The sequence below is a fragment of the Sander vitreus genome, chromosome 23 (assembly GCF_031162955.1).
Source record: "Sander vitreus isolate 19-12246 chromosome 23, sanVit1, whole genome shotgun sequence".
Lineage (NCBI taxonomy): Eukaryota > Metazoa > Chordata > Actinopteri > Perciformes > Percidae > Sander > Sander vitreus.
In genome coordinates, this window is record NC_135877.1 from 13854232 (window position 1) to 13880073 (window position 25842).

General features: G+C 40.8%; 1 protein-coding gene across 2 annotated transcripts in view; it reads left to right on the forward strand.

Annotated features, from left to right (window-relative positions):
- Window positions 1-25842, forward strand: part of exoc4 (exocyst complex component 4) — a 122636-nt gene that overhangs the window by 75473 nt on the left and 21321 nt on the right. The window contains exons 12-17 of one of the 2 annotated variants that reach the window (XM_078281489.1): window positions 1353-1455; window positions 2645-2761; window positions 17558-17694; window positions 19019-19174; window positions 20908-21086; window positions 24010-24096. In XM_078281489.1, coding sequence (XP_078137615.1) covers window positions 1353-1455; window positions 2645-2761; window positions 17558-17694; window positions 19019-19174; window positions 20908-21086; window positions 24010-24023 — 706 coding nt within the window. In that variant the 3' untranslated portion in view covers window positions 24024-24096. Of the gene's footprint in view, window positions 1-1352; window positions 1456-2644; window positions 2762-17557; window positions 17695-19018; window positions 19175-20907; window positions 21087-24009; window positions 24097-25842 lie in introns of those variants that run through there. The other variant, XM_078281488.1, reaches the window with a different exon arrangement.

A 25842-nucleotide genomic window follows, 5' to 3' on the forward strand; every position in this document is an offset into this window, starting at 1 on the left:
GCAAGTTTGACGGTTTTAATGAGGCCACAGAAGAGTTTATCCTACTTAACTTTCTGTTGTGGTGGGGTTTCAATGGGAATCAATGAAGGATTTAGAATAGGTTTAGGTTCCTCGCTCACTCTGTCTCTCTTGCTCACTCTGACGCACAATGATGCACATACCAACACACACACACACACACACACACACACACACTTAGCTCTTCCTGACTAATTGAGTACAGATGCTGAGTAGTGTTATCTTATAGCTTGTGCTCCTTGTGTGTCTGTCTGCATGTGTTTTTCCATGTGTTTGTATGTGCACATACATACAAGCTTAACTTTCGCTAATCAATCATCCACCTCCACTGATCTATACTTCCTGCATATACTGTGTGCGTCCCTGGTTGTCTGCAATGCTGCAGCCTCCTGGTTCGGACTCCCACTGCACAATAGCACACACGCTGTTTCCAAGCAATGGAGTCTTCCTCCTGCTTGTTATGAATGACTTTGTCCAACTAAATCACAATCTGGACTCATCTTTGTAGTTTCACTCCTGTATTATTTTCAGTTTCTGTCCTCAGTTTTTCATTATTTTCTCCCATAACATTTTTCCTTTTCTTTGTACTTTATCTCTCCGTCTCTCTCTTCTATAAGTTTAGGTCATATATATTATAGGTGTTGTAGGTCAAAGAATTTGTTGTGAGGAATTTGATTTATTTGTGCATTTATATATGCTGAGTGCTTGAGAAGGCACTCGGTCTTGCATGGTTTGCCCTGTGGTGTGTGTGAGATGAGGCCAGTGACCAATGATTCTCTGACAAACGAGGTGTGCATGTGCCTCTACCAACCCATACATTACTGTCTGACCCTATCTGACCAACCAGACACCAGCTCTCTGGGGGAATTCAGAGAGCAGCCATACTGATGCTCTGATCGTTTTGTATCATTAACATTGCAAACATCTCTGGTTTTCGCAGTTATTCTACTGTATAGTTAACTTTTTGCTTTACAGATAAGCTGGACACTTTCATGACTGTTGCACACACTCCCATCTGAGAGTTAGTTTAACTAAAGTCTTGCACTAATGGTAACGAGCAGCTCCACTGGAGCACTTTTACTTTAACTACCTTGTTTAAAAGCACCTTGAGAGTCATACAAAGCTTTCCAAAGTGAGTTCCCACGACAGATCTTACCCTTCACTGCGCTGTTGGACCCATTGATGCAAGGTTACTGTGTTGCTGGTCACAAGCCTGTGTCTCATTGCTCCTGTGATAACATTTCAAACATTTTGGTGTTTGAATTAGCCTCCGCTCACAGGTGGTGTTATGGTATTCTAGCTGTTCTAAATGTTTCTTTGTCTTGATTGTGCAGGTTCATTCAGGAGATAGAGATGAACATGGGGCCAGGTCAGGCCAAGCAGTGCCAGCTCCGAGCCTTCCTCACTTACTACATCAATGACCTCTTCCTCAACCAGGTTAGTGACATGACAAATTGATGCCTTGTATACTGTCTGACAGAGCATGTCGGCACTTAAAGCAATGCTTAAGTTCAACAGCGGAAATAACATTTTTCATAATAAAAACACTGGTAACACTAAATAACAGACTGGTACTCACTTTATGTTAAAAACATATTTGTATAGTCTGTTATTGAAAGTCACAGTCTGTTCTTGGATTGGGAAGATCCAGGACTTAGCCAAAAAATGTTAACATCAACAACTTCTCAGTCCCTCCCCCCTTTCTACTAAAGCCCGAAACGGTCTCCTAAGCCCCTCCCCCCACAAGGGAGAATGAATGCGTGTGCATGAGCAGTGATTGACATGCAGTTAGACACCCCCCCTGGCCCTGATTGGTGCATCTGAACAGGGAGCTGTGGATTTTTGCAAATTGCGCTACAGGCTGTAGGTGGTGCCAGAGGAGCCAGATTTCTTTTTTAAATGACCTGCTTCATGTAGTTCTACTGGAACATAGTCAGTTTCAGCAAATATGACAGTTAATTTTATAAGTCTTACCTACTGCACCTTTAATAGCTGGCACCTTTCGTACTATATAAGATATAAAAAGAAATCCTCTGATGCAATTGTGGGGCTCTCGAAAGTCAGTTGGCCTTCTCAAAATTGATAAAACTAGATAACACAAGGCTTACTGCTGGGGGGTCATTGTACTACTTAATCCTTATAATACTTAAACCCAACTACACTTTAATTCCCAAGCTGGTGGTTTGCTTCCTGTGTGCTGGTTCATAGAAACATAAAAAGAGATTCCTGCATAACATAAAACACCTCTGCATCTTTTCATGCGTTGTTGGTTTGGTTTTAAAGCTGCTTTAGTCAAATAAATGTAAATGCTACATAATGCACCCTCAGACTTTGGCCCTAAGGGTTTATCAAGAAATTTCAACCATTAAGTGGCTACCCAGAAGGCCATCTGGAGCCGAGCATTGTTTTTCTATGAAATATTAAAGAACTGCTTTGAATTACAGTGACATTTGTTTACACTGATGGGAACGTCATCTTCATTGGAAATGTCAAATCAAAACTAAAAAACACGTAGAAACATAACAAAATACAAGCAGATTTTTTTTAAACACAAAAGTTCATTACTCTAGCTTTATTCCATTTAAAATGACCCATATAATGTAAACCTTTGTCACTGAACAATTAGGTGCGAACGGAGATCAACAAGGAAATCGAGGCAGTGAGCAAGGCAGCTGACCCCTTGAAGATCCTTGCCAGCGCTGATACCATGAAGGTGCTGGGCGTCCAGAGACCCCTGCTGCAGGTGAGGAACATCCAGCATATACAAACTCAAGACACCAAATATATACTTACATGGGGGAAATCAATTATAATGAACATCTGTACAATATACAGTAAGGCAGTTCAAATCAACACCACACATTTACCCCAGTTTAATCAAGAGGCCACTCAATAAAAACTGGACCCCAGAAGCTTCACATGTTTCTTTTGGATTGTACATTGATTGTACAAATGTAATTGACAGTTCAAACTGTGAACAACCTTTGACTTTTGGTGACACAAGTTCTGCACATGATAGCATACTGTAAGTGTGTAGCATACCCACATGTGAGCAGTTAGAGAGGCTTAAAAAAAAAACACACTGCCTGTTTGTTCTGCACTCATTTCCCCTTTGTACCTCAGTTCAATTGAGGAGGGCTCTCTTGAGTACACTTACCTTGCAGTTTTCTGTGATCTCAATTGGTTCAGGGGCAGGCACACACAAAAACACACTTTCGCCCTCTCTGTTTTTGCCACCAATCTCACAGAATTATAATTGTGGCTAAAATAGTGCTTGATCTTTGAGTTTGTAGTTGAAGCTAACTGGTGGTTATATAACTTCACATAGGCACACACACTTGTATCCAACATTCTCTGTGACCTAGGGCCATTTTTCTACAGAAAGCAAGTATGTGATTATGATAGCTGACCTACCCTGAGAAGTAATAGAGAGAGTTTTTGGCTCACTCATGACACACACACCATGACTTGTGAATATAGCTTTGCTGTGCTTGTTCTTATTTTAGAGATGTCTTTTTATACGCTGCAAGAATATATTTGTCTGTGTATGTGTCTATGTGAGATTCATTATTTCCCTTGAAAACGGTCAGTTGACATACAACTACATACAAAACATATTTCCTCCCTTCTACTGGTATATTACACAGCAGATTTTGTTTTTTGTTTGCTGATGTTTTCAGTCTGAAATATGTGCTGCTACCCCAATACAACAGAGGTGAATGAAATTGAATGTGCTGTACATTTAAAAAAATGATAAACAGTCAAAATAAAAACTGCTAAACTTAGCTATAAACTCCACCAACTTTCTATGAACTGAACCCAAAAATGAACTGAATTGAATGCCTCATTGACTTCACCACATTTAACCACAGGCTCATCTTGCTTATTTTGGCAGCCTTTCTTATTCAACTCAGGCTCATGGCAGGTTGAAGATTACAGCCGTGCCAAAGTCAAGATCCAGACAGTTGGCATGATTTTCTACATGTCAGCTGTCATATATTTAGAATTTTCGGAGGAGTATGGCTCTCTTTGTCTAGAATATTGTAAAAATGTACGTTTCTCATGCACACGTAATTTTTTGACTTGACTGTGTGTGATGTGTGTGTGTTTGTCTATGCAGTTGTCAAGAAAGACAGTTACCCAGAGAGGTAGTTTGTCTGTGCTGTGGGTGTTGGTGTAGCGGACCTGTGTGTGTGTGTGTGTGTGTGTGTGTGTGTGTGTGTGTGTGCGTGTGTCAGAGCCTTCCTGTCTGTGCGCCTGGTTCTCTCACAGGGAGGGAACAGCGGTGGCAGATCATTACAGAGAGAGAGACTGTGGGCGTTTGGAGTTCAGCAGGGTTTGTTTACGGCCCGGGCCCCTCCTTAATGAGCAGTGCAGCATCTTGCTAATTATGCTGCTGTGGCTAATGAGCCTTACTACTGATATTGGGGAGTGCAATAAAACACTCCTTTTGTTTGGGCTTTTTGCCTTTTTTAATTGGGCTAAATAAAAGAGCCTGGCACTCTTCTTCTTCTGCCATTCACATTCTAGTGTCAGGATGGCATTTTTGTGTGTTTTCGGTACTTATTCATGTGTGTATTTGTATCTATGCGAATCTGTTTTGCTACCTCTGTGTGGTTGTGTTTTGGGTCTCCAATTTGAGAGCCTTCCCACTGTTTTCTTTGATTGCCTTCATCCACAGTATCACTGTTATGACAGACTGCTCTCTTCCTCAGTGTGTATTTTTTATTCATTTAGTTGTCATGAGAGCTTTTGATAACGGGGGTTTGACACTAGGGCTGCAACAACGAATCGATAAAATTAGATTATTTTAAAAAGTTGGCAACGAATTTCATTATCGATTCGTTTTATCAATATGCCACTCAGTCGCGGAGATAAAAAAATAAATTGAGTTGAGTGCAGCGCAGAGCAGCGCAGAGCAGCGGGAATACGGAGAGAGACCGGAGAGACCCGTAACGTTGTTCTGAAACACATGGCGGAGGCAGAGAAATCAGTGCGACCTAAGTCATCCAAAGTGTGGGAGCATTTCACACTAAAGAAATCGAAAACTTGTTAATTGCAAGATAAGCAAAAGCGACATGGCATGGCACAGGCGCACCACGGTGATGATTCAGCACCTAAAACGTAAACATGTTGGAGTCCTTGATGAGGAGGAAGGGAGTTCAACAGCAGGGTGAAGTCACTACAGAATCCTACTTTTGTTCCGTTTTGAAGTGAGGAACGTAACGTCCCTCCAGTAGCTCTTCTGGTGCTGGTGTGGTACTTACTCATTATCCAGCTTGACAAGCATGACAAGCTAGCGTTAGCTCGTTAATAACAGTAGTAAAGCAGGGGTGGGATAATTTGCAAGACTAAAGACACGTTTTTATTCACTCGCCTTTTTTGACCCATTCATTTTTTCAATCTATTGTCATAATATATTCTGTGCTTTGTCCCATATCAGTTATTGTTGACAAATATATTTGTGTGTGTTGTACTTTTTAATTTCATTTTAAAGTTCTTTTATAGCACTTGGTCATCTTAAGCTGTGTTTAAATGTGGTGTACAAATGAACTTAACTTGCACTTACTACAATGATGGTAATAATTTAATGAATAAGCTTCAAGTGAGTGTGAGTGTGTGTGTGTGTGTGTGTGTGTGTGTGTGTGTGTCTTGTCTGTATCTGCTCTTTGGGTTACTTACCTTTACACAACTATTAACTAAAACAAGTATGTATGTAATTATGTATTGAGTTGATGTAAATTAATGCTTTTTTGTTTTTTTATCCGATTCATCGATTAATTGAAAAAATAATTGACAGATTAATTGATTATTAAAATAATCGTTAGTTGCAGCCCTAGTTGACACCTTTTTAACCTAAAAGTATAAACTAAAGTTTGAATTGGAATTTAGCCCCTTGATATGTAGCATCTTATTTTCGAGGGGGTCCTATAAACACAAATACATAATTATAAAACACATACAGACAGAACATTACATAACAAACATAAACTACAACTACACAGATACAGACAGCTTGCTCAGCCTCTCTCACCCACACCCCCAGCTTATATACATAAAGAAATTAGATACAATAATAACCCGGATAATAAATCAATTCCATCAAAATAAAGAATAACTGAAGCAGTTTGTCTTCAGCAAAAATAAATTAACATTAAAAAAAAATGAAGATTAAGATGAGAAAATGAAGATGTCCTGAAGCAGCGGTAAGTGGTGATAGACCTCAGAGAAACAAGGAGATTATTCCAATCGAAAGGAGCTTCATATTTGAATGATCTGCGCCCAACTTCTTTGAGAATTCGGGGAACAAAGAAAAAGGGATATTGCATATGTCGGAGTGGATATGGGACTCTACATGAACCAAAAACTGTTAAGTAGGAAGGACATTTGAAATAAATACATGTAAAGATGAACTTAACCCAGTGAAATTGCCTTCTAGATTTAGGCTGTAGCCAGTTAAGTGAAAAGTTGCAGGCTTTTAAAAGGGGGGATTTTGCACAACATCATTTATGTCAGGAGATTCTAACTAGGCAGGTGGTGAATCTACCAACTCTGTGACTGCAATGGATAATTAGATTATAGTCACAGTACTATATAATGGTTGCTAGAGTTTCCAATAATGGAGCAGATGTGGTTGTGCGTGACAGTGTCTCTTTACATCCACAAATCAATGCAGGATTTTGAGTGTGAGCATGTTTGTGTGCACGTTTACTGTATGTGCTCCCTTTAAGTGCCATGATACTTTCTGTGCCAGGTGTTATCAGACGGAGACACACACCGCTGGCATCAGAGCCACTGTGGTTGACGAGCGGGAGAGAGCTCAATATTGCCACACCACATTAAACACAGTCTCTCATACACCTTGGCTGGAGCCATATATGGAAAACCATAGGGAAATACATTTGATAGGCACATCTGCTCTCTGCAACCACTGAAGCACACACTACTGATGTGTGCAATAGTTCGACGAATTGTAGGAAGACTTTAGCGTTCAGCATGTGTGGTTTGTATATTCTGGAATAGAGCTGAGGAGTTCAGAGCCAAGCAGAAATGTAATGGCGCACATGCATATACAGTGGGGAGAACAAGTATTTGATACACTGTCGATTTTGCAGGTTTTCCCACTTACAAAGCATGTAGAAGTCTGTAATTTTTATCATAGGTACTCTTCAACTGTGAGTGACGGAATCTAAAACAAAAATCCAGAAAATCACATTGTATGATTTTTAAGTAATTCATTTGCATTTTATTTGCATGACATAAGTATTTGATACATCAGAAAAGCAGAACTTAATATTTGGTACAGAAACCTTTGTTTGCAATTACAAAGATCATACGTTTCCTGTAGTTCTTGACCAGGTTTGCACACACTGCAGCAGGGCCCACTCCTCCATACAGACCTTCTCCAGATCCTTCAGGTTTCGGGGCTGTCGCTGGGCAATACAGACTTTCAGCTCCCTCCAAAGATTTTCTATTGGGTTCAGGTCTGGAGACTGGCTAGGCCACTCCAGGACCTTGAGATGTTTCTTACGGAGCCACTCCTTAGTTGCCCTGGCTGTGTGTTTCGGGTCGTTGTCATGCTGGAAGACCCAGCCACGACCCATCTTCAATGCTCTTACTGAGGGAAGGAGGTTGTTGGCCAAGATCTTGCGATACATGGCCCCATCCATCCTCCCCTCAATACGGTGCAGTCGTCCTGTCCCCTTTGCAGGAAAGCATCCCCAAAGAATGATGTTTCCACCTCCATGCTTCACGGTTTGGATGGTGTTCTTGGGGTTGTACTCATCCTTCTTCTTCCTCCAAACACGGAGAGTGGAGTTTAGACCAAAAAGCTCTACTTTTGTCTCATCAGACCACATGACCTCCCATTCCTCCTCTGGGTCATCCAGTTGGTCATTGGCAAACTTCAGCCGGGCCTGGACATGCACTGGCTTGAGCAGGGGGACCTTGCATGCGCTGCACGATTTTAATCTATGACGGCGTAGTGTGTTACTAATTTGAGACTGTGGTCCCAGCTCTCTTCAGGTCATTGACCAGGTCCTGCCATGCAGTTCTGGGCTGATCCCTCACCTTCCTCATGATCATTCATGCCCCACGAGGTGAGATCTTGCATGGAGCCCCAGACCGGGGGAGATTGACCGTCATCTTGAACTTCTTCCATTTTTTAATAATTGCGCCAACAGTTGTTGCCTTCTCACCAAGCTGCTTGCCTATTGTCCTGTAGCCCATCCCAGCCTTGTGCAGGTATACAATTGTATCCCTGATGTCCTTACACAGCTCTCTGGTCTTGGCCATTGTGGAAAGGTTGGAGTCTGTTTGATTGAGTGTGTGGACAGGTGTCTTTTATACAGGTAACGAGTTCAAACAGGTGCAGTTAATACAGGTAATGACTGGAGAACAGGAGGGCTTCTTAAAGAAAAATTAACAGGTCTGTGAGAGCCCAAATTCTCACTGGTTGGTAGGTGGTCAAATACTTATGTCATGACCCTCATTTTCTGACCCTCTGCTGTATGCTATGCAATAGTTTTAACCCTGGTCTATTTTTGCTACCCTCTTGCACCATGAAGAGAATATTTATAAATGCATTTCCCATAAATGCAGTGGACCCATATTATTAAATACATTAATGCTATATGAATTCTTTGACCCTTTGTAAGTGATATCTCACCAGTAGAAATGTGACTTTGTGGAAATACTGCACAAGGGTCAAGGTGAATATCATGCCTTAGGTTTGCTTAAACAGCCCATAATAAGCAATACCCATGCAGTCTGGGCTTAGGTTAATAAATAATATCGATATGGGCAATTATTTGCCTATCGCTATGCCACAGCGGTGTCGAATCCAGCATTTTGATATAATTATATGATTATGAGCCTGACACTGGCTATATATTGTCCACTAGGAGCATGAGATAAGGGCGGACTGGGACAGTATATAGTTCAGTGGGAAAGGTTAACGTCCATTCATGTGTGATAGCATAACCTGGGCTGACAAGTCTCTGGAGGAGCAGTGGTGTTTAAGAAAGTAAAAAGGCAACCAAGCAAGGACTTCTTTATGTTTCTTTCTGTTTTTTTCCTACCTTTAATCTATTGTGACCATAGTTATGCCCATTTCGTTCTTGTTTTTCTTAATGGGCTAGACTCCAGCAATATACAGTAGTAGCACACCAATGTATACGCTGGCAGCTCTAGCAGTGCAATGCTATCTGTCCAGCTTTGGTGTTGCCACTGATTGATTCATTTAATTAGAGTTAGATCGGAGGGAAAACGGCAGAGGGGGAGAGCGAGAGAACGGGAATAGAATAGAAGACGAAAGTAGGATAGGGAGGGTATGGTCACTCTGCTGGATAGCTCTGGAGATTGGCTCCATTAATCTTGGTGGAACCCACTGATGTCCCCTTTACACGCTCACTTTGTGACACACTAACATACAAGCATACACACAATGTGCACATGCAGCTTCACACAAGCACAATGAGACAAACTCACCAAAACAACTAATAGGCAACCTCATTTCTCTGTCCAGAAGATAGCGGTATCGAGCTACCTGTATACCCACCGGTACGGTGTGATGGGTTTGTAAAGGGGGTCCATGACTGCGGATTGTTTGTGTCCTGCTTGTTTACTTCATCAGCCAAGACCACACCAGAGCCATAATCACATTACACACACATTAGTCCTCTCTTTCCAGTATCATTCAGCTTCGTCCCCCCAGTTTCTCCAAACAATAGCCGCTAACTAGACTACTTTTGTAAGTGTGTGTGCAGTAAGTGTCCCTGCATTCATTATTTCATACGTGCATGTATTTGCCTCTTTTGGGGTGTTCGTATGCACACAAAATTTGTTCTGATGCCTCATAAAGAATGATGTCATTCACTCTCCATCAGCTGCCAGAACGCTGACTGTATTGCAGATACGTTCAACTACCAATGGTCTGCTAATGATGTTGACCTTTTTAAATTTCATATTCATATGTAGCTTTGTGAGAAAGGAGGGTGGAAACAGGCGTACACACATATACATGTTACTTGTGCATACACACACACTCGCACATCCACTTCCAGAAACTGTAATGACACTGACCTTTTTATTTGTAATGTGTGTAGGCAATGTTTATTTGCGGGGGGGCTGATCGCTTCCTGTTGATTGGCTCCCTGCTGCCCCCACAAACACCCCATCATCACACATGCGCGCACACACACACACACACACACACACACACACACATACACACATACATACATACACACACACACACACACACACACACACACACACAGAGTGCAGATTAGAGCATGGGGGGGGTCTCTTTATTTAGGAGACTCTCAGCACTCTGCTGCTCCCATCAACAGACAGCAATCACAACACAATACACCTGTTAGCTGCATCAGCCGTGCCCTGTGATTGGGACAAAAATGGGAGTAGAAGAAGAGGGGAAAGAGGGTATTATGGTGGTTTGTATACACACATGCACACACATTCACTACCCACACACAGATAGTCACACAGCACAAACACTACCAGGAACAAAAGATATTCCCATGTTTATTCGTAAGAAATCAGAATTTCAGCAAAACTGCACAACACCCATTTTAATTCTGCCAAGATAGGTCTGTTAACCGTAAAATAAATAATCTAAATGCTTTTCCAATTAGTCCAAATGTTTTCTGGAGCTCTCTACTACATATCTGTCATGAAATGTATTGTTCCTAAGCATCCAGTCAACAATTTTACAGCCGTTAAGAATTATCAAGGAATGAGGCACCTCAATAAAAAATACCACTTTTACTCGCAGCAATTTTGGCTGCATTTGAAATGAGTCCCTCCAATCTCTGTTTCCTTCACTACCAAGAGAGACAAAGTTGTAATCACTAAAGCAATATGGTGGTTTCCAGGTGGTTTTGATTATGTTCTCATCTTGGCCTTAATTAAACCGCAATGATGTTTAGTATCTCAAACAGATCAGATCAGATCCACTCTCATGTTCTTCAAAGAAGAGGTTGTTGTGGGATGAAAGGAGAAGTTTCCTGACTTTTCATTGCTCTCTTGGGTTTTTTGTTTTAATTAATTATTATTATAATTGTAATCTATAATCTAAAGAGCATCCATGCTCTTTAAAAGGAAAGTCTTATAGTTACACTGGCCAATCATGTGCACCAAAACAATTAACTTTTTGCTACAAATGGTAAATACTATTTTTGACTTTAAATTGTACTCAGTGTTGTTTTTGAAAGGTACTAAAGGTCGGAGGCTATTTAAGTCATACCTTTGCCATATTATGTTAGACTGGGTAAACCCAGCCCGATCTGCCGGCGATTTGATTTCGCCCTGCAGCTCAGGCTGGAAACCTGTACGTTTATCTATCCTGCTTTCATTACAATTTTGCGGGGACCAATCACAAACTGGCTTATACACCTGGCGCGCTATTGGCGGGTTTAACACGATGACGATAGAGAAGCGAAGGCAAGCAGCTTTTTGTTTACATTCAACAAGCCGGCCACCAACGCGCAGCACTCCATGGCAGTAACCCGTTGATGCCGCTGTCGCTGCTACGTCACCCGGATCGTCGGTCTGATTGGTTGAAGGACTATCCAATTGCGTACAGAGTCATTTGAACTATTCCCGTTGATCACGCCTCTTGTGCAGTAGAAAATACAGAGCAGACTCCCCAGACTAATGTTCAATCTTAAAAGATTGAGCTTGGTCTGGCGATAGCCAGACTAATATGTCCCATCACATGAGACATGTTGATTAATTTAATTAGAATTAAATTATATCAAACTCTTCAGTACTTCTTGTGCTAGCTTCTCTGTCTCTCTCTCTCTTAGTCAATTAACTGGAGAGTTATATATTTGAGTAATTTATTAACTTTTTGTTATTTAGCAGTAGATTGGTCCAGTTTCAAATGTTTCTTTAGATTCTTTACATCTGTAGGAAGTTTACAAGAGCAAATCTTTAAATAATATGTAACACTATATGTCACGTACTACAATATGGAATGGTCTTTTTTGACAAGCTATTTGCTCTGGTACAATATTGTAGAAGAAGTTACTTTTTTTCTACTAAATGGACTAAAATCCTTAGAAATTCCGAGACTGTTGTTGAGTCTAGCTTACCTCAAAGCCTTTTTTCTCTTCTGCCTTTTTTCTCACCGCTCAAGGTGCAACAATCCCCACACCACCCACATTCGTCTGGTTATCTCACACCAAACACATACACTCCTGAGGCTCGCACCCTGCTGCCCTGGGCCTCCAACCTGCCTCTGCCATGGTTATGTTCCATGTTTCATAGCTTTGCTTTTTATGCTGTTTATATATTTATATCATTATATATGTGTGTGTGTGTGTGTGTGTGTGTGTGTGTGTGTGTGTGTGTGTGTGTGTGAGAGATTGTCTTGTGTGTGTGAAAGAGGAAGCATTTACAGTAAACAAGTGTAGAAAACAGCCTCACCAACTGCAGCCTAAGGTAGTACAGGTTCACACCATGCAGTGCTACCCCTGACAGAGTCTCTGTGTGTAACAAGACATAATCTTTGCCTTTGGATTGAGTGAGTTAGAGAGAGAGAAGTTGAAATGTCAGCTCTACCACAAACATGCCTTTTGGTTTGGAAGAATGTAGGAAGGAAGGTTTTGGCTGCGGGCACCTAATAAAAGTTGTAGCTTGAATTTTAAGAAGCAAGTTAATGCCCTGAATGTGCAAATGACAAGCTTTGTGTTGCTGTGAGCACACGCCTGGTGTGTTTTTGTCTGTGCACGTGTCTGTCTGTGCACATGTGTCTGTGTATGTGCACGACATGTGCACCAATACAGTGGCTCGTTATGGGCTCTAATGGGACACAGAGAGGAACATACCCCCCTCACACAACGCATTAAACTGCATTATAATTTCTCTTTTACTCTCTTATACAGACTTGTTCACTCACACAAACCATTGATGGCCTAACTCAGTTTGTGTGATTAATAATTCAGAATTATTGATAATAAAAAATAATAAATACATATATGAAATGGCAAAGACATTCGTCTTACATCCACCAGAAGCACAGAGGATTGGAGTGATTAATAAGATTGACTTGTAGGTTCTTGTATTGAATCAAATCTGAAGTCTTGGGTGGTTCCTAGGATTAGCACATGGAGAAGCTCCGTATTTCACCCTGCATTTGTGTTTTTTTGTGTGGGTGTGAATAGGGTGTGTGTAATATGGAAGCCCATCTGTAATCAGCCAAGTGTGATATTGCTCCTCATCTCTCAATTAGAACACTTTACAAACTGCATTAAGCTTTGCATGAGAAGTGATAATGGGGGATGTAAAAGAAAAGGTGTGTTCCTATAATAACTCAATTTTGTCCCTCCAGAAGCTATGTATATGTCCCTTTACTTCATAGTAATTTGTTTTAATGCCATACTGGGAACAATGGATCATTTAGTGATAGCCAGTTACAGTGACATCTAGGATTTGCATACCTCAGTTTTGATCCCAAAACTGATTAAATGATGGGTTTGCTATATAAATACATATGCAGGTTATAATTTATTGCAGCCAGTCCATCAGAGGGATGATTACTTGTACTTGATAAGAGGTGACAGCTCTTTATTGGTGATTTCCAGGGGAGAACTGATGTCTGTGTGTTAGAATGCAAATCTGCGTATAAATAATGGATATTAAGCAGTTCTTTGAGTGTTGTCATGAAATCATTAATTTAAATGTCCAGAGGAACGCAGTCCAAATCTTGAAAGCTGTAAAATCAGTCAATTAAAAGTCAAATAAGAAAGTTTAGCGGATTCATTTAGATTTTAGACAACAGTCTCAAGCTTTTTGTTTTGGTGACATTATACACACTTCAGTGGGAAAAAAAGCACACTGCCTACACATACAAAGAAACATGTGTTGTGGTTGAACAGGCACAAGCATGGGGGCCGTCCGGTGTGTGTCAGGGGAGTCTTGGTAGTGTTTCTTGTCTCTGACATTGATGAATGATCTGTCAAGACAATGTCCCACTCATGCCCAGCTCCCCCTTTACCCAGGAGAGGGACAGCCTGTGTGTGTGTGTGTGTGTGTGTGTGTGTGTGTGTGTGTGTGTGTGTGTGTGTGTGTGTTAGAGAGAAAGGAGAGAGACAGAGGTTATCTTTGCATGTGTTCTTGTTTGTATGGGTGTGGGCAGTTGTGTATACGCACTGCTGAGTATGTATTATTTTGGCAACCCTCGGTCAGACACGTGAATGGCATGGCATAGGCATTACACGAGTCAGCGGTTTGAGGTCAGGGTGTGAGTGAAATGGCAAAGAGCATGGGGTTAAACACTCTGACCCCCGGACAGCCTTGAGAGGCACCCCTCTATTTTAATGGGGAAAACCCAATGATCCGTTTCCGGTTCAAACCTGAAGCCCTCAGGTCCCTACTCCACTTCAACAGCTTAAAGAACGCATCACAGAAACCCCATGAAACAAACTGCCATTCACACACAACATGCTCTTAGATAGTGCAAGTGAGCTTGAGTAAATAAAATGCACTTTCTGTTTGTACCTTCCTTTATATCTCAGGATAACACTTCTAATTTGGCGAGTAGGATACAGCAACACAGGAGTTTAGCGATTACATCCCTGCACCCATACTGTATACATGCCATTCCCTGCATTTTGCTTTTTACTCATTCCATCAAAGGAAATAACTACTTTCAGCACTAGCTCAGTGTGGTTTCCGTAGTGATGACCGTGTATTAGCAGCTTTTTCCGCTGAGGCACCACTCTGAGTGCTAGGACTGTCTTGTTGCTGTCATTAGACCACTATGGCCTTCATTTCACTCTAAACAACAGCAGTTTACCCCGGCAAATTTTAACATCCATTTGCAAGGCGCAAGTCTAATTTTCTCTGACGCCCATGCTTTTACGTTGTAATATTGTAAAAGAGTGGAATCAAAGTGCAACCAAGCTCAGTTTCAGGGCGAATGCAATAATGTGAAGTAGAATTACAGGAGAAATATGGTTGTTTTCACATGGTAGTGCAGTGTGTTGGCCTTTTAGCTTGAAACATGAAAGAGATAGGGAGAGAGTAAGCTAGACAAAGACAGAGAAGCCTCCACAGTGGATGTTGTCCTATGTAACGGTCAAGTAAGATAGAGGAGATGTAGTGGAACAGGCTCTCTCTCTACCACTCTCCCTCCCTCTCTCTCTACCACTCTCCTTCGCTCTCTCTCAGCCCTCCCTTTCTCAATCTGTCCCTTGATTACTTTTTAATGATTTCTGCTGCCTAAGACAAATGGCTGTGTTAAATGAGCAGAATTAGACAAGGGACCTGAGCGCAAGAGCATTTGTTAGAGCAGGAGTAATGGATCGGGCATCCATTGTTTACTCTTCTCCATTCACTGGCTGGGCCTGCTACAGCATGGAGCTCAATGTCGTCAAAGTCGAGGCAGCAAGAATGGAGGTTATAATTCTGACAACACATGCGCTTTTTGACAATAGCGTATTATTATTATTATTATTATTATTATTATTATTATCATCATCATCATCTCTACATTTCCAAATCTTGCTTTTCTTTTACTTTTCTTACGGATTTTTTGTACACTGTAGTCTATATATCAACGACGATTTATTTAGGGGATTGCTCCGGTGCCACCGGAATATCCGATGGATGTCCCTCACCTTCCGCTTTCTGCCTTCTTTGATGTAACCTTATCATTTTTGCTGTTACAGAAGTCCAGTTTTCCGAGAAGGATTGTTGCTGTGTACGTTCTAAATGAATCCGGTTGGATGATCTAAATAATCTAAGTCTTGCAAAGTCAAATGGTTCATAAAAACAGTCCACGTAATGGACTCCATGTTTGTTTTAATATGTATCATATTGTTTGTTTTATGTAAAGCACTTTGTGATTTTTTTTTATCTGTGAAAAGCGCTATATAAATAAATTGTACTTATTATTACTTACTTACATTTAAGTTTCCCTGAGCCACCCACTGAATCCCTTTCAGCCTTAGCGGCGTTGACCCGACAACCTGACCGCTCTGGAGTAGGCAAGTGAAAAAATTTAATTTTTGTTTAGGGATCAAAGAAAGTAGCATACTATTATCACTGTATTATTACCCTTGTCACGGTAACAGAAATTTCAGTGTCGTCATTGCCAGTGCTTTTTTTTAACCATGTTATTGAAGTGGTTTACAGTACCCTCAGCCTACACTAAGATGTGTTGGTAGCTGCTGCTAGAGCAACACTAGCTGCTAGCCCTCCTGCAGGGTCTATGTATTTCTTCCTGACAGGGAGTCAGGCATGGACAGTAAAGGGTGCTCCCTTGGCAGAGACAAGGTCTTGGTTAGCACTCCATGGGCAGGGGCACTGCTATGGATCATTACTTCCCTCAGTGGAGTGGAGTGGAGTGGAGTGTGTGTGTGTGTGTGTGTGTGTGTGTGTGTGTGCGTATGTGTGCGCGCCTGCTTGTGACAGAATGAGCGAGGGGGGGAAACTGAAACACACTAAGAGCTATTAATATTAATATCATTCTATCACATCATGGGTCTCCATATTTTTTGATGATCAATTACAGTCACCACTGCCCCCTACAGTATTTTCAGACACTTTGGCAACTACTACTACTGGCCTTGAATATTATGGAACTCATAAAAAAAAGATTATCTGGTTGTTGCTGTTTTCTGCTTGGTTCTGGCAGGCAGCACTAAAGTACTAGCCTCTAGTTGCCAATACCTTCTACTCCTGCAGTTGTTTACACCTACTACAGATCATTACCATTTTTGTTTTATATCCACTGTGTATCTTTGTGTGGGATTGCTCTGCTTCACACACAGTACTGCTTTTCGTAGTCGTAGCTGGTTTCAGAGTGAGTGGCAAGGCTATCACCAGACTATAATAGAAAGTTATCACTATTAATGGAGATGTACTGTAGGATAGATTGGTTAAGTGCTAGGAGCAGGCACACTACCTACTGAGTTGTAATCTCATTTAACAGCTCTTAAATTGCTCAAAGGTGTATATTTTGAAAAGTTTGCTGTGTGTGTGTGTGTGTGTGTGTGTGTGTGTGTGTGTGTGTGTGTCTGGGGATATGAAGCTGCTCTGCTATTCACGGGCCAGCTATTAGTCACGCAGGAGTGGCTAATCTGTAATGGCTGCTGTCACAGCCCTGCCGGTGCTCCTGGTGATGGGTGCACTGTGACAAATGCGCACACACACACACAGCCTGAGAACACACACACAACACAGAATATTAAAGCACACACAAATATGTGCACTCACACTGATTAATTTACACACAAATAATCATCCATTCCAGCAATACAGTGTTACAACTTCTGACAAGCTCTCCAGCACCAGTCATCAGTACAGCCACAGGTGACAGATAGACAAGTGAAGTTGGAGCTAATATATGGCAATGCAGCAGACTGGATCTGACTGAGAATTTGCATACAATCCTCCGTTTTTTTTATGTCTCTTACTTTGTCTGTTTTTCTCCCTGAAAATTCTACATTTTCATATCTAACTAAAAAACCAAACCAAATGCTCATTGCTCTCCTCCGGTTTCTGTCTCCAGAGCACGGTGGTAGTGGAGAAGTCCATCCAGGATCTAATGAGCCTAATGCAAGACCTGAGTGCCTACTCCAACCAGTTCCTTGAGATGGTCTGCGACAAGCTCAAAGAGTACAAGGAAATCTGCAACACAGCCTACAGGTAAAAGAATGAAAGAGGCTAACTCAGCTGCAACAGAAACTGAAATCCGTTTTACTGGACAATGACAACCACTTTAAAATGTTCTTTGTAGTATTTGAATTATATACAGTTGTCTGTAACAGCATCAACAAATTCATTAAGGAGCATTCTTTGATTACATTTTAACACGTTAGTGGTTGTGGTTTCAGTGTCTTTTTGGATTTTGATTGATAAACTGTTGCAGGAAAAAATTCTGTGTTGTTTAGGTTCGGTTGCAGTTCTGATAACTGCAAAGCTTTTATGGAAAATCATGGGGAAATGTTAGTGTGCATTTTTAGGAAGGGCTCACAGCATTGAATGTGTAATACTTTTTAGAATATGGAATTAGTTTTGAATTGGTATGTATTGCTTTTTACAAACATTTGTGCTGTGAAAGGCCATCCATCTGTGCTCCCCTGGGACCGTATAACACCTGACCATGTAAAGGGGAGGGGGGGAGAGAGAATATGAAGGGATGTGAGAGGGAGTGATCAACGGGCCAGGAGAAGCAGGAAAAGGACTGATAGACTGCTGGGAGTCCATATGGACTCTGTCACAGGTCAACCTCAGAGCGTGTGTGTGTGTGTGTGTGTGTGTGTGTGTGTGTGTGTGTGTGTGTGTGTGTGTGTGTGTGTGTGTGTGTGTGAAACCCCAGAGTGCTTGTGTCTCTTGTACAAGGTGTTAGTAGGATATTAATTGCAGAACCAAGCAGTTTCTCCAACACAAAGCAAATACATGTTGGCAGGCTGCACCAATTTCTCTTCACGCCAAAACAGAACTGTTGTAATACTACTGTACATGTTAGTACAGATGCTCATGTTTAACTACCTGACTATTAACGATACTAGTCTGTCTGGATGACTATTATTATTTTGCATTTAACTCATTTTTAGCTACACTTGATACATGGCTCTGGAGCAGCATTTTAATAGCTTAACCTTTTATTGAAATGCCCTGAAATGTATTCCAATTAAATTTTGTAATTCCCTGACCTTTCATCTAGCGCCACCAGCAGGTCAGAATTACTATTTTCTCATCACCCCAGTTAATGACCGGATACCTTTTAAAACTAAAGACGCGGTTGTATAATAATAGTAATAGCATGTAGAATTTTAGTAATGCTATGATTCAGCCAGTAAAACTAGTTTCCTCTTCTTATTTCTGTCATTATTTTTGTCTACTTGTACAACAGACAAATAATATATATATATATATATATATACACAGTATATATATATGTTATGTTTTATAACTTGCCTTAGTTGCCTTAGTTTGTCTACATTTCATGATGTCTGTGTGTCCTCAGGGGTGTAGTCCAGTGTGAGGAGAAGCTCACCATCAGTGCTTCCTGGTCTAAAGACGAGGACATCAGTCGTCTGCTCCAGTCGCTCCCTAACTGGGCAAATATGGCCCAACCCAGACAGACGCGACAGAAGAGAGAGGATGAAGAGGACTTTACTCGGTACACACACACATACACACAGAGAACATTATGTACTAGTTTATATAAATGTGCATATGTCATAAAGAACCTGTACTCAAACAAGTACACACACTGGTGCACACTTTACACACACAAACAGGGAAGAGTAGACATACACCACCACACTTGAGCAATTGCGCAAATAATCCCTCCCTCCCGTCTTTGCTCCTTTATTCACATATTATTGAACCTTCTGTTGTTGACTAAGATGCAACCATAAAAAAAGTCATGATTGCTCTTTTAAACACCTTTTATCTGAAGGAAGTAAGGAACTGAGGGAGAAGCAAAATAGGAAAATATAAGGAGAGCAGACGGAGGTGGGGGAAGGGGGTGGGGGGGGGCAGTCTTATCGAAATTGGCTTTGAATGTGCGCACTCTTCAGGGAACACTGGAGCTCATTGGAGCGGAATAGTAAAGTAAATAAATAAATTGGTTGTGTGTGGCCAAAGAAAGTCAATCTCACTCTCTCACTCACACACACACACGCACACGCACACACACGCACACACACACACACACACACACACACACACACACACACACACACACACACACACACACACACACACACTATGAGAGCTCAGAGATAGCAAGAGACCATAAGGCTGTTTGATTTGAGAGCCAAAGATGTTTTCATCACTATGAAAGGGGCATTAGCTTCTGCACAACTTGCAACCCTGTGCGTTGATTAAGCCTCATTTATAAGCTACACATGCCTATATGTGAGAGTATATCTAGTTGTGTGTCTAGTGTTTTTGTTTTAACCAATTTGTTGTTCAAAGGATGTTGATATTGTGGGCATCCTGGTGACTCTGGAGTCCACATGCCATGTATTTGCAGCACTGTGGTGTTGAGATTTAGTTCTCTAGCTTCCCCGCTCTCTCCCCTTCTTTCTTGCCAGTCAGCAAAGTCAATTAGCCTTCCAAAACCACAAGCGCTTGTAAATATAGTGTCAAAGGGGGTTTTGATCTCCGAGTCTCTGTTTTTCTACCCTTTTAAATCTCTGCCATCTGTTTGTCTTCCACTTCTAAATGGTCTCCATCACCTGTTGTTTTTCTCTCCTACTGACTTTTTAGCTACTTAGCAACTCCTTCCTTTTAAAGTGACTATTTCTACAAAATTGTCTTAACACTGTGTCCAACTTTGTTGTGTTCCTATCTTCCTGACATGCCCCTCTTGTTTCTATTTATCTAGTTTGGACATTTGTGCATCATTGTAAATGTCACAGCCCTAGTCAGTCCCACAATATTGTGCATTTAAGCACTGGATTATTATAATATTTTAACCATTTTCAAACACACCCAAACTGTATGAAAACACTTTAGAAATAGAAAACACATACACTTGGACATCCATTCTATTCAGCCATCCATTATGTTTTATTTTATGAAAATTGGCTTCTATTATAGCATTTATGTGTGCCACTCACTGCCTCTGCAGAGCCGGCATTATGAGTCCAACCAGCAAACCAATAACTGGTAATTTTCTGCAAATAACTTATACTGTAGACTGATTATAGGGTTTTTCATAGTCATGCCTCGTAGACATCAGAAATATATTTCCCCTAGTACTTTTTGATAGCAGTTATTTTTTATAAAGGGAGTTTGCTGTTTTAGTGATGGTCAAATTATGTTTTTCTTTGCCAACAATATATTGTGTCTATCCTTCTATCCACACAAACTCTTACACCCTTCATTCTCTGCATCTTTCAGGGCGGCTTTTGCTAAGGAGTCAGAGGTGCTGACTGGGAACCTAGGAGACAAGTTAATCCCCCAGAATGAGATCTTGCGGGACGTCAGTGACCTGAAGGCTCTGGCCAACCTTCATGAGAGCATGGAGTGGCTTGCTGGTCGCCTTAAGACCTTCTTCACTAACCTGCCTCATACCTCCAGTGAGTAAGGGAAGCATTATTTGGAATGTGGAAGTAGACACTTTACTTTTATTAGTTTCATCAGTAGAGTTGTTCCAATACCGATATCAGTATTGGAAATGCCTCTGATACTCCCTAAAATGCTGGTATTGAGAAATATGCACGTCTATGCACTGATCTTATACCATCAATTTAGTTTAATTTTAAGTATTATTTAGGGTTTTTTTTCCTTTGTGACTGGCTGTCAAACTAGATTATATATATATATATATATATATATATATATATATATATATATATATATATATATATATATATATATATTTTGAATTGGGAACCACGGTCAGTTTACATCATTGCAAACTCATGTCTAAGCGCAAGGTTGTGCTAAAAATTGCTCATCTGTACAACGTGTCGTCCCTCCTCGTCTGAGGGTAAAAGCTGTTCCAGATGACCACACTCAAAGGGGTCAAAAGCCAGCCATCATAGAGAAGGGCGAGACATGATAATCATTTAAATATGAGAAAATCGTGCCCACTTTAAGACAATCTCTCCTGAAAGGTATTCGTAGAGTGGCACTCGGTTGTAAAACACAAAAAGTGACCTAAATAGCTGTGTAACAGATGAAAAAAGAGACCCTGAGAGAAAAGTTCAAACCCTGCATACTTTCTCACCTCGGAACAGCTGGAAAATCACTGCATGATATGGGTGTTAATGTCAGACTGTCACTTTAAGAAAGTTGCATAAATTGACGGACGCCCCAATTCTGTGGGGGGGGAGGGGGGAGAGGGTTTCTGAAGCTGTTTGACTATCCAGCAAGCAGTTCTAATTAAGTATACTGGCGCCTTTGTCATATTGCCATTGTTACAATGTTACAGAGTGGTATTGTAGCAAACGCTTAATTTTAATGAAGAACATCACCTCCTCACCTCATCTCCTTCTCTCCTAGTTATCTTGGCAAAAAAACAGACTCATACTAAACTCATACTTCTTTGCATAATTAAGGTCTCATTTATGCATATGGACAAGAATCTGTAACATCACTAGATTGTATGTGCAAAGTGATTGAAAGACTGTATGCTGATATTTATCACCTAACCAACTGGATTCTCCTCAATTTACCCAAACACCCTGTTCCTTCTAACTGGATATATCTGAAGGTGTTGATGAAATTAAATAAAGCAAAACTTTGAGATATTTTTGACACAAACATTGACATATGCAGTACATTTATGCACCTGCACCCGGCACACTGACGCCAACGCAGACATCTGTTGCTTTTTTATTCAGCATACTGAAAAACTGATCATTGTCTTGGACACATGAATGCTGCTGCTTGTTGAATGGTTGAATTGCACAAAAATTAGACTATCCTTTCTGTCATTTTATTTCCTTAGTTTCTTGTTTTTGCCATTTTGGCACAGACAGAGAGGCTTTCATGGCTGCCAAAAATGTTACTAGTTGGGAAAATACTAAGTATATGTTTGTGTTTTACATCACATCCCACATATTTCAGAAGTATGGTGGTTTAGTGAAGCTGGAAGCACCTGGGGACAAGCCTCTGAGACACCATACGTCCTCTACTGACTGGTGTATTACATTATAGAGAAATATTACATCATGGAATTTTTTCCAGGAGACAGTGCTACTAGTCTCTCAGGTCATTAAGCAGTTATTGATCAGAATACACTGCAGATTAAAAAACATTGTCTGGATGCTTTATGGAGGGTCACAGTCAGTGGTGTATGAAGTTTTCTCATCTTTAGTTGCAGTACCTCTGTAGCAACACTTCTTTTTACCTGTGCCTCATTAAGCTCTTGTTTGAGTGTATTATCACACACTCATTACCTTCTCTACTGGAGTTGTCAAAGAGCACTTTACACACACACACTCATTATCCTTGGCTCTGCCTCTGTGAATGTGTGCGCATAAATGCCTACCCTAATCAGGACTCAAAAGCATTTCATACATTCCCTGGTGTGTGTGTGTGTGTGTGTGTGTATCCAACACATTGTCTTTATGTAGGTCTTGTTAATCACTTATCATTAACAGTGATGTTTTTATCCTCATTATCACTTCAAGAACACTTTTAATCTCTTAATAGAGATTCTAGCATCTTGTAATATTCTCCTTTGAGTCCATATCTTTTTATTAACATCATATGATGGCAATCAAGGAGTTATTACTCCTATTAATGACTGTTATAGTATAGTTGTTTTTGTACGTTAACATGTAGTATTAATCTCTTATTTTGTATTTTTATCAACAAAACTAGAGTATGAAAGCTTTCCACCGAAATTCTTAGAACAGATATCACATATCAGACTTCATTTTTTCGGTCATGTTTTGTCACCTATATTCATTCAGGTCTTTCATTCACCTCCGTAGTTATTGTGTTACAGTACTCTGGAGAAACTTAGTTCACTGCAGTATTGTGGTCTTTTGGTTGAGCTCTGGTAAATTATGCTCCTTTCCTAGAGGGATAGAGAGAGGGCTTCAAGCCTTATCAGTGATGGTCACAAGTCTCTAGCGTCAGACCTCTGATTGCTCATTGAACTTGCACTATTTTGCTGTTCCATATCGCTGCTTTTCTTTCAGACGTAAAATAATTAAATGAGAATTTTCAGATATTCTTATTTGAGCTTGACTTTGCCACTATCTCTTTTTAAACTCTTCCCTCTCACTGTGACGCTAGCTTTCTTCGTTTATTCATAGATAAGAATTCAATAAAAGTACGGGAAGGGACGTGACATAATTATCATTACTTCTAGCGGGTGGCACTAATAGGAAGGATAGGGCAGTCACTTATCATGCTGGGGCAGCCTCCGTACTGTTCATTATTTAGTGTTTGCCAAGTTGATGACGGACTACGTGTGTCTTTGTGTGTGTGTGTGTGTGTGTGTGTGTGTGTGTGTGTGTGTGTGTGTGTACGTACATACATAAGCGTACTCTGTGTGAGATGGGACAAGGCTACGGCAGGAAAAAAGGACCCCACCTTATCTCGTCCTCCACCCCTTCGCCTCACGTCTATGCCTCTCCAAATTGGATTTTATATTACAGATGCAGTCAGGTATGAACAACTCATTTTCCTCTCCCTCTATTTGCTTTTTCTTTCTTTCATTCCTCTTTCTAACTTTCTTGCGTCATTCTTTCTTTTCTTTCTTCCCTCTACTGTATCCTTCCTTCTGCCTCATCCTGGCAGTGTGAACATTGGTCTCCTTTTTTTCTTTCAAGTGGTAAGGGTCTGGTAGATTAAGTCCATGGCTGGGTTGGTAATCTCTTCAGTGTCTGTTTGGTCAACTTCCAGTGCGATTAAATCCTTCTGGATATGTAGTTACTGTACACACCTTGTTATGCTCTATGAAAGTAGGAAGTATGAAAACAAAATGTAAGTTTGTGTGCATATGCAGCTTCATGTGTAGATATCTGGGTCAGATTGTTAAGAATGTCTGAAGAGCGTGTGTGTGTGTGTGTGTGTGTGTGTGTGTGTGTTTGTGTGCGCGCGTTACACTGTTAATGAGGACTGTGTGTGTGTGTGCAGACAGACCACTGATGGTGATTTGCCGTGAAGGTGACTGCAGAAAGGGTCTTATCACCCATATGGTCGCAGCACTGGACTTCTTATCCACTCTGACAATATTTGCCCAGCAACACAAAGACACACATACGCCTGTGGGGAAATGTTAGCATGCCAGCCTTTTGTTGTTGTTGTTGACTACTGTGTGTGTGTGTGTGTATATGAATTTAAGACATGTTAATAACATTTCCCAGTGTCTGGCAGCCTTGTTGAATCTTTGTGTACTGAATATGGACTTGCAAACAGGAGATCATGAACAGTGTGAAGAGCTGTCTAGTGGACAGTGTTTTTTGCAGACTTTTGCTGCCAACCAACACTTAAAATGTGCTTGTTTGCAAATGTATGTGTTCATGTTCAAGGCCTCTAATCTATGCTGCAGGGTTTCTGGACAATAACCGTGAGTCCTTGTGGGAATAAGTTCCGTCTCTCTACAGTGGTTGCTCTGCTGCATGTGGAGGGCTTATGAAATACACTTTTTTAACCTTGACTATGGTGAGTGTAGGTCCTTCCCTTCAGCAATGTTTTTTTTTTTTTTTTACTCCATTTAACAAAGCAAGTTGACTAAGAACTCATTCTTATTCACTGCAGAGGCCTGGGGGACAAGTTGCGGTGGGAGATGATGGTTTAGTTTTTTTTCAGTAGTCGAAATATTATTTTTTTGTTTTATGAATGTGGGTTTCTCCGTTTTTGTCCAAAATGTCTAGCATGTTTTGATTATCTCTCATCATAAGGGACCATTAAGCAATTTGGGGTCTTCAGATATCAAAATCTGTCAATCGCTTTCTCAGTTTTTATCTCTCTCCCCCCCCCCCCATTCTCTCTGGACAGAAGTTGAAATCCCCATTTAAAGATGTTCATCCTCTACCAGAGGCAGCAAAATAATTAATAACTCCGCTCTTACTCAGTCATTTATGAATCATTCATCATTCCACCCCTGCAGGATACTGTCCTTTGCTTATCTTTCTCTATTTTCTCTTCTTTTCTCTTTTCTATTGAGAGGTAGGGCGTGTTGTACTTTTTAAACAAACCGATCATGATTTATATCAAATGTATTAGCATCTCTATTTATCAATGCCACAGAAAATGTTTAGTCACATTGTTTTCTTGAACCCTAATGTGCTGTTTATCCCCTTAATGGCACACAGGTCAAAGTTTTGTGTTAATTTGAACTGTCCGTGTATTTATGCATCTGCATGCAGT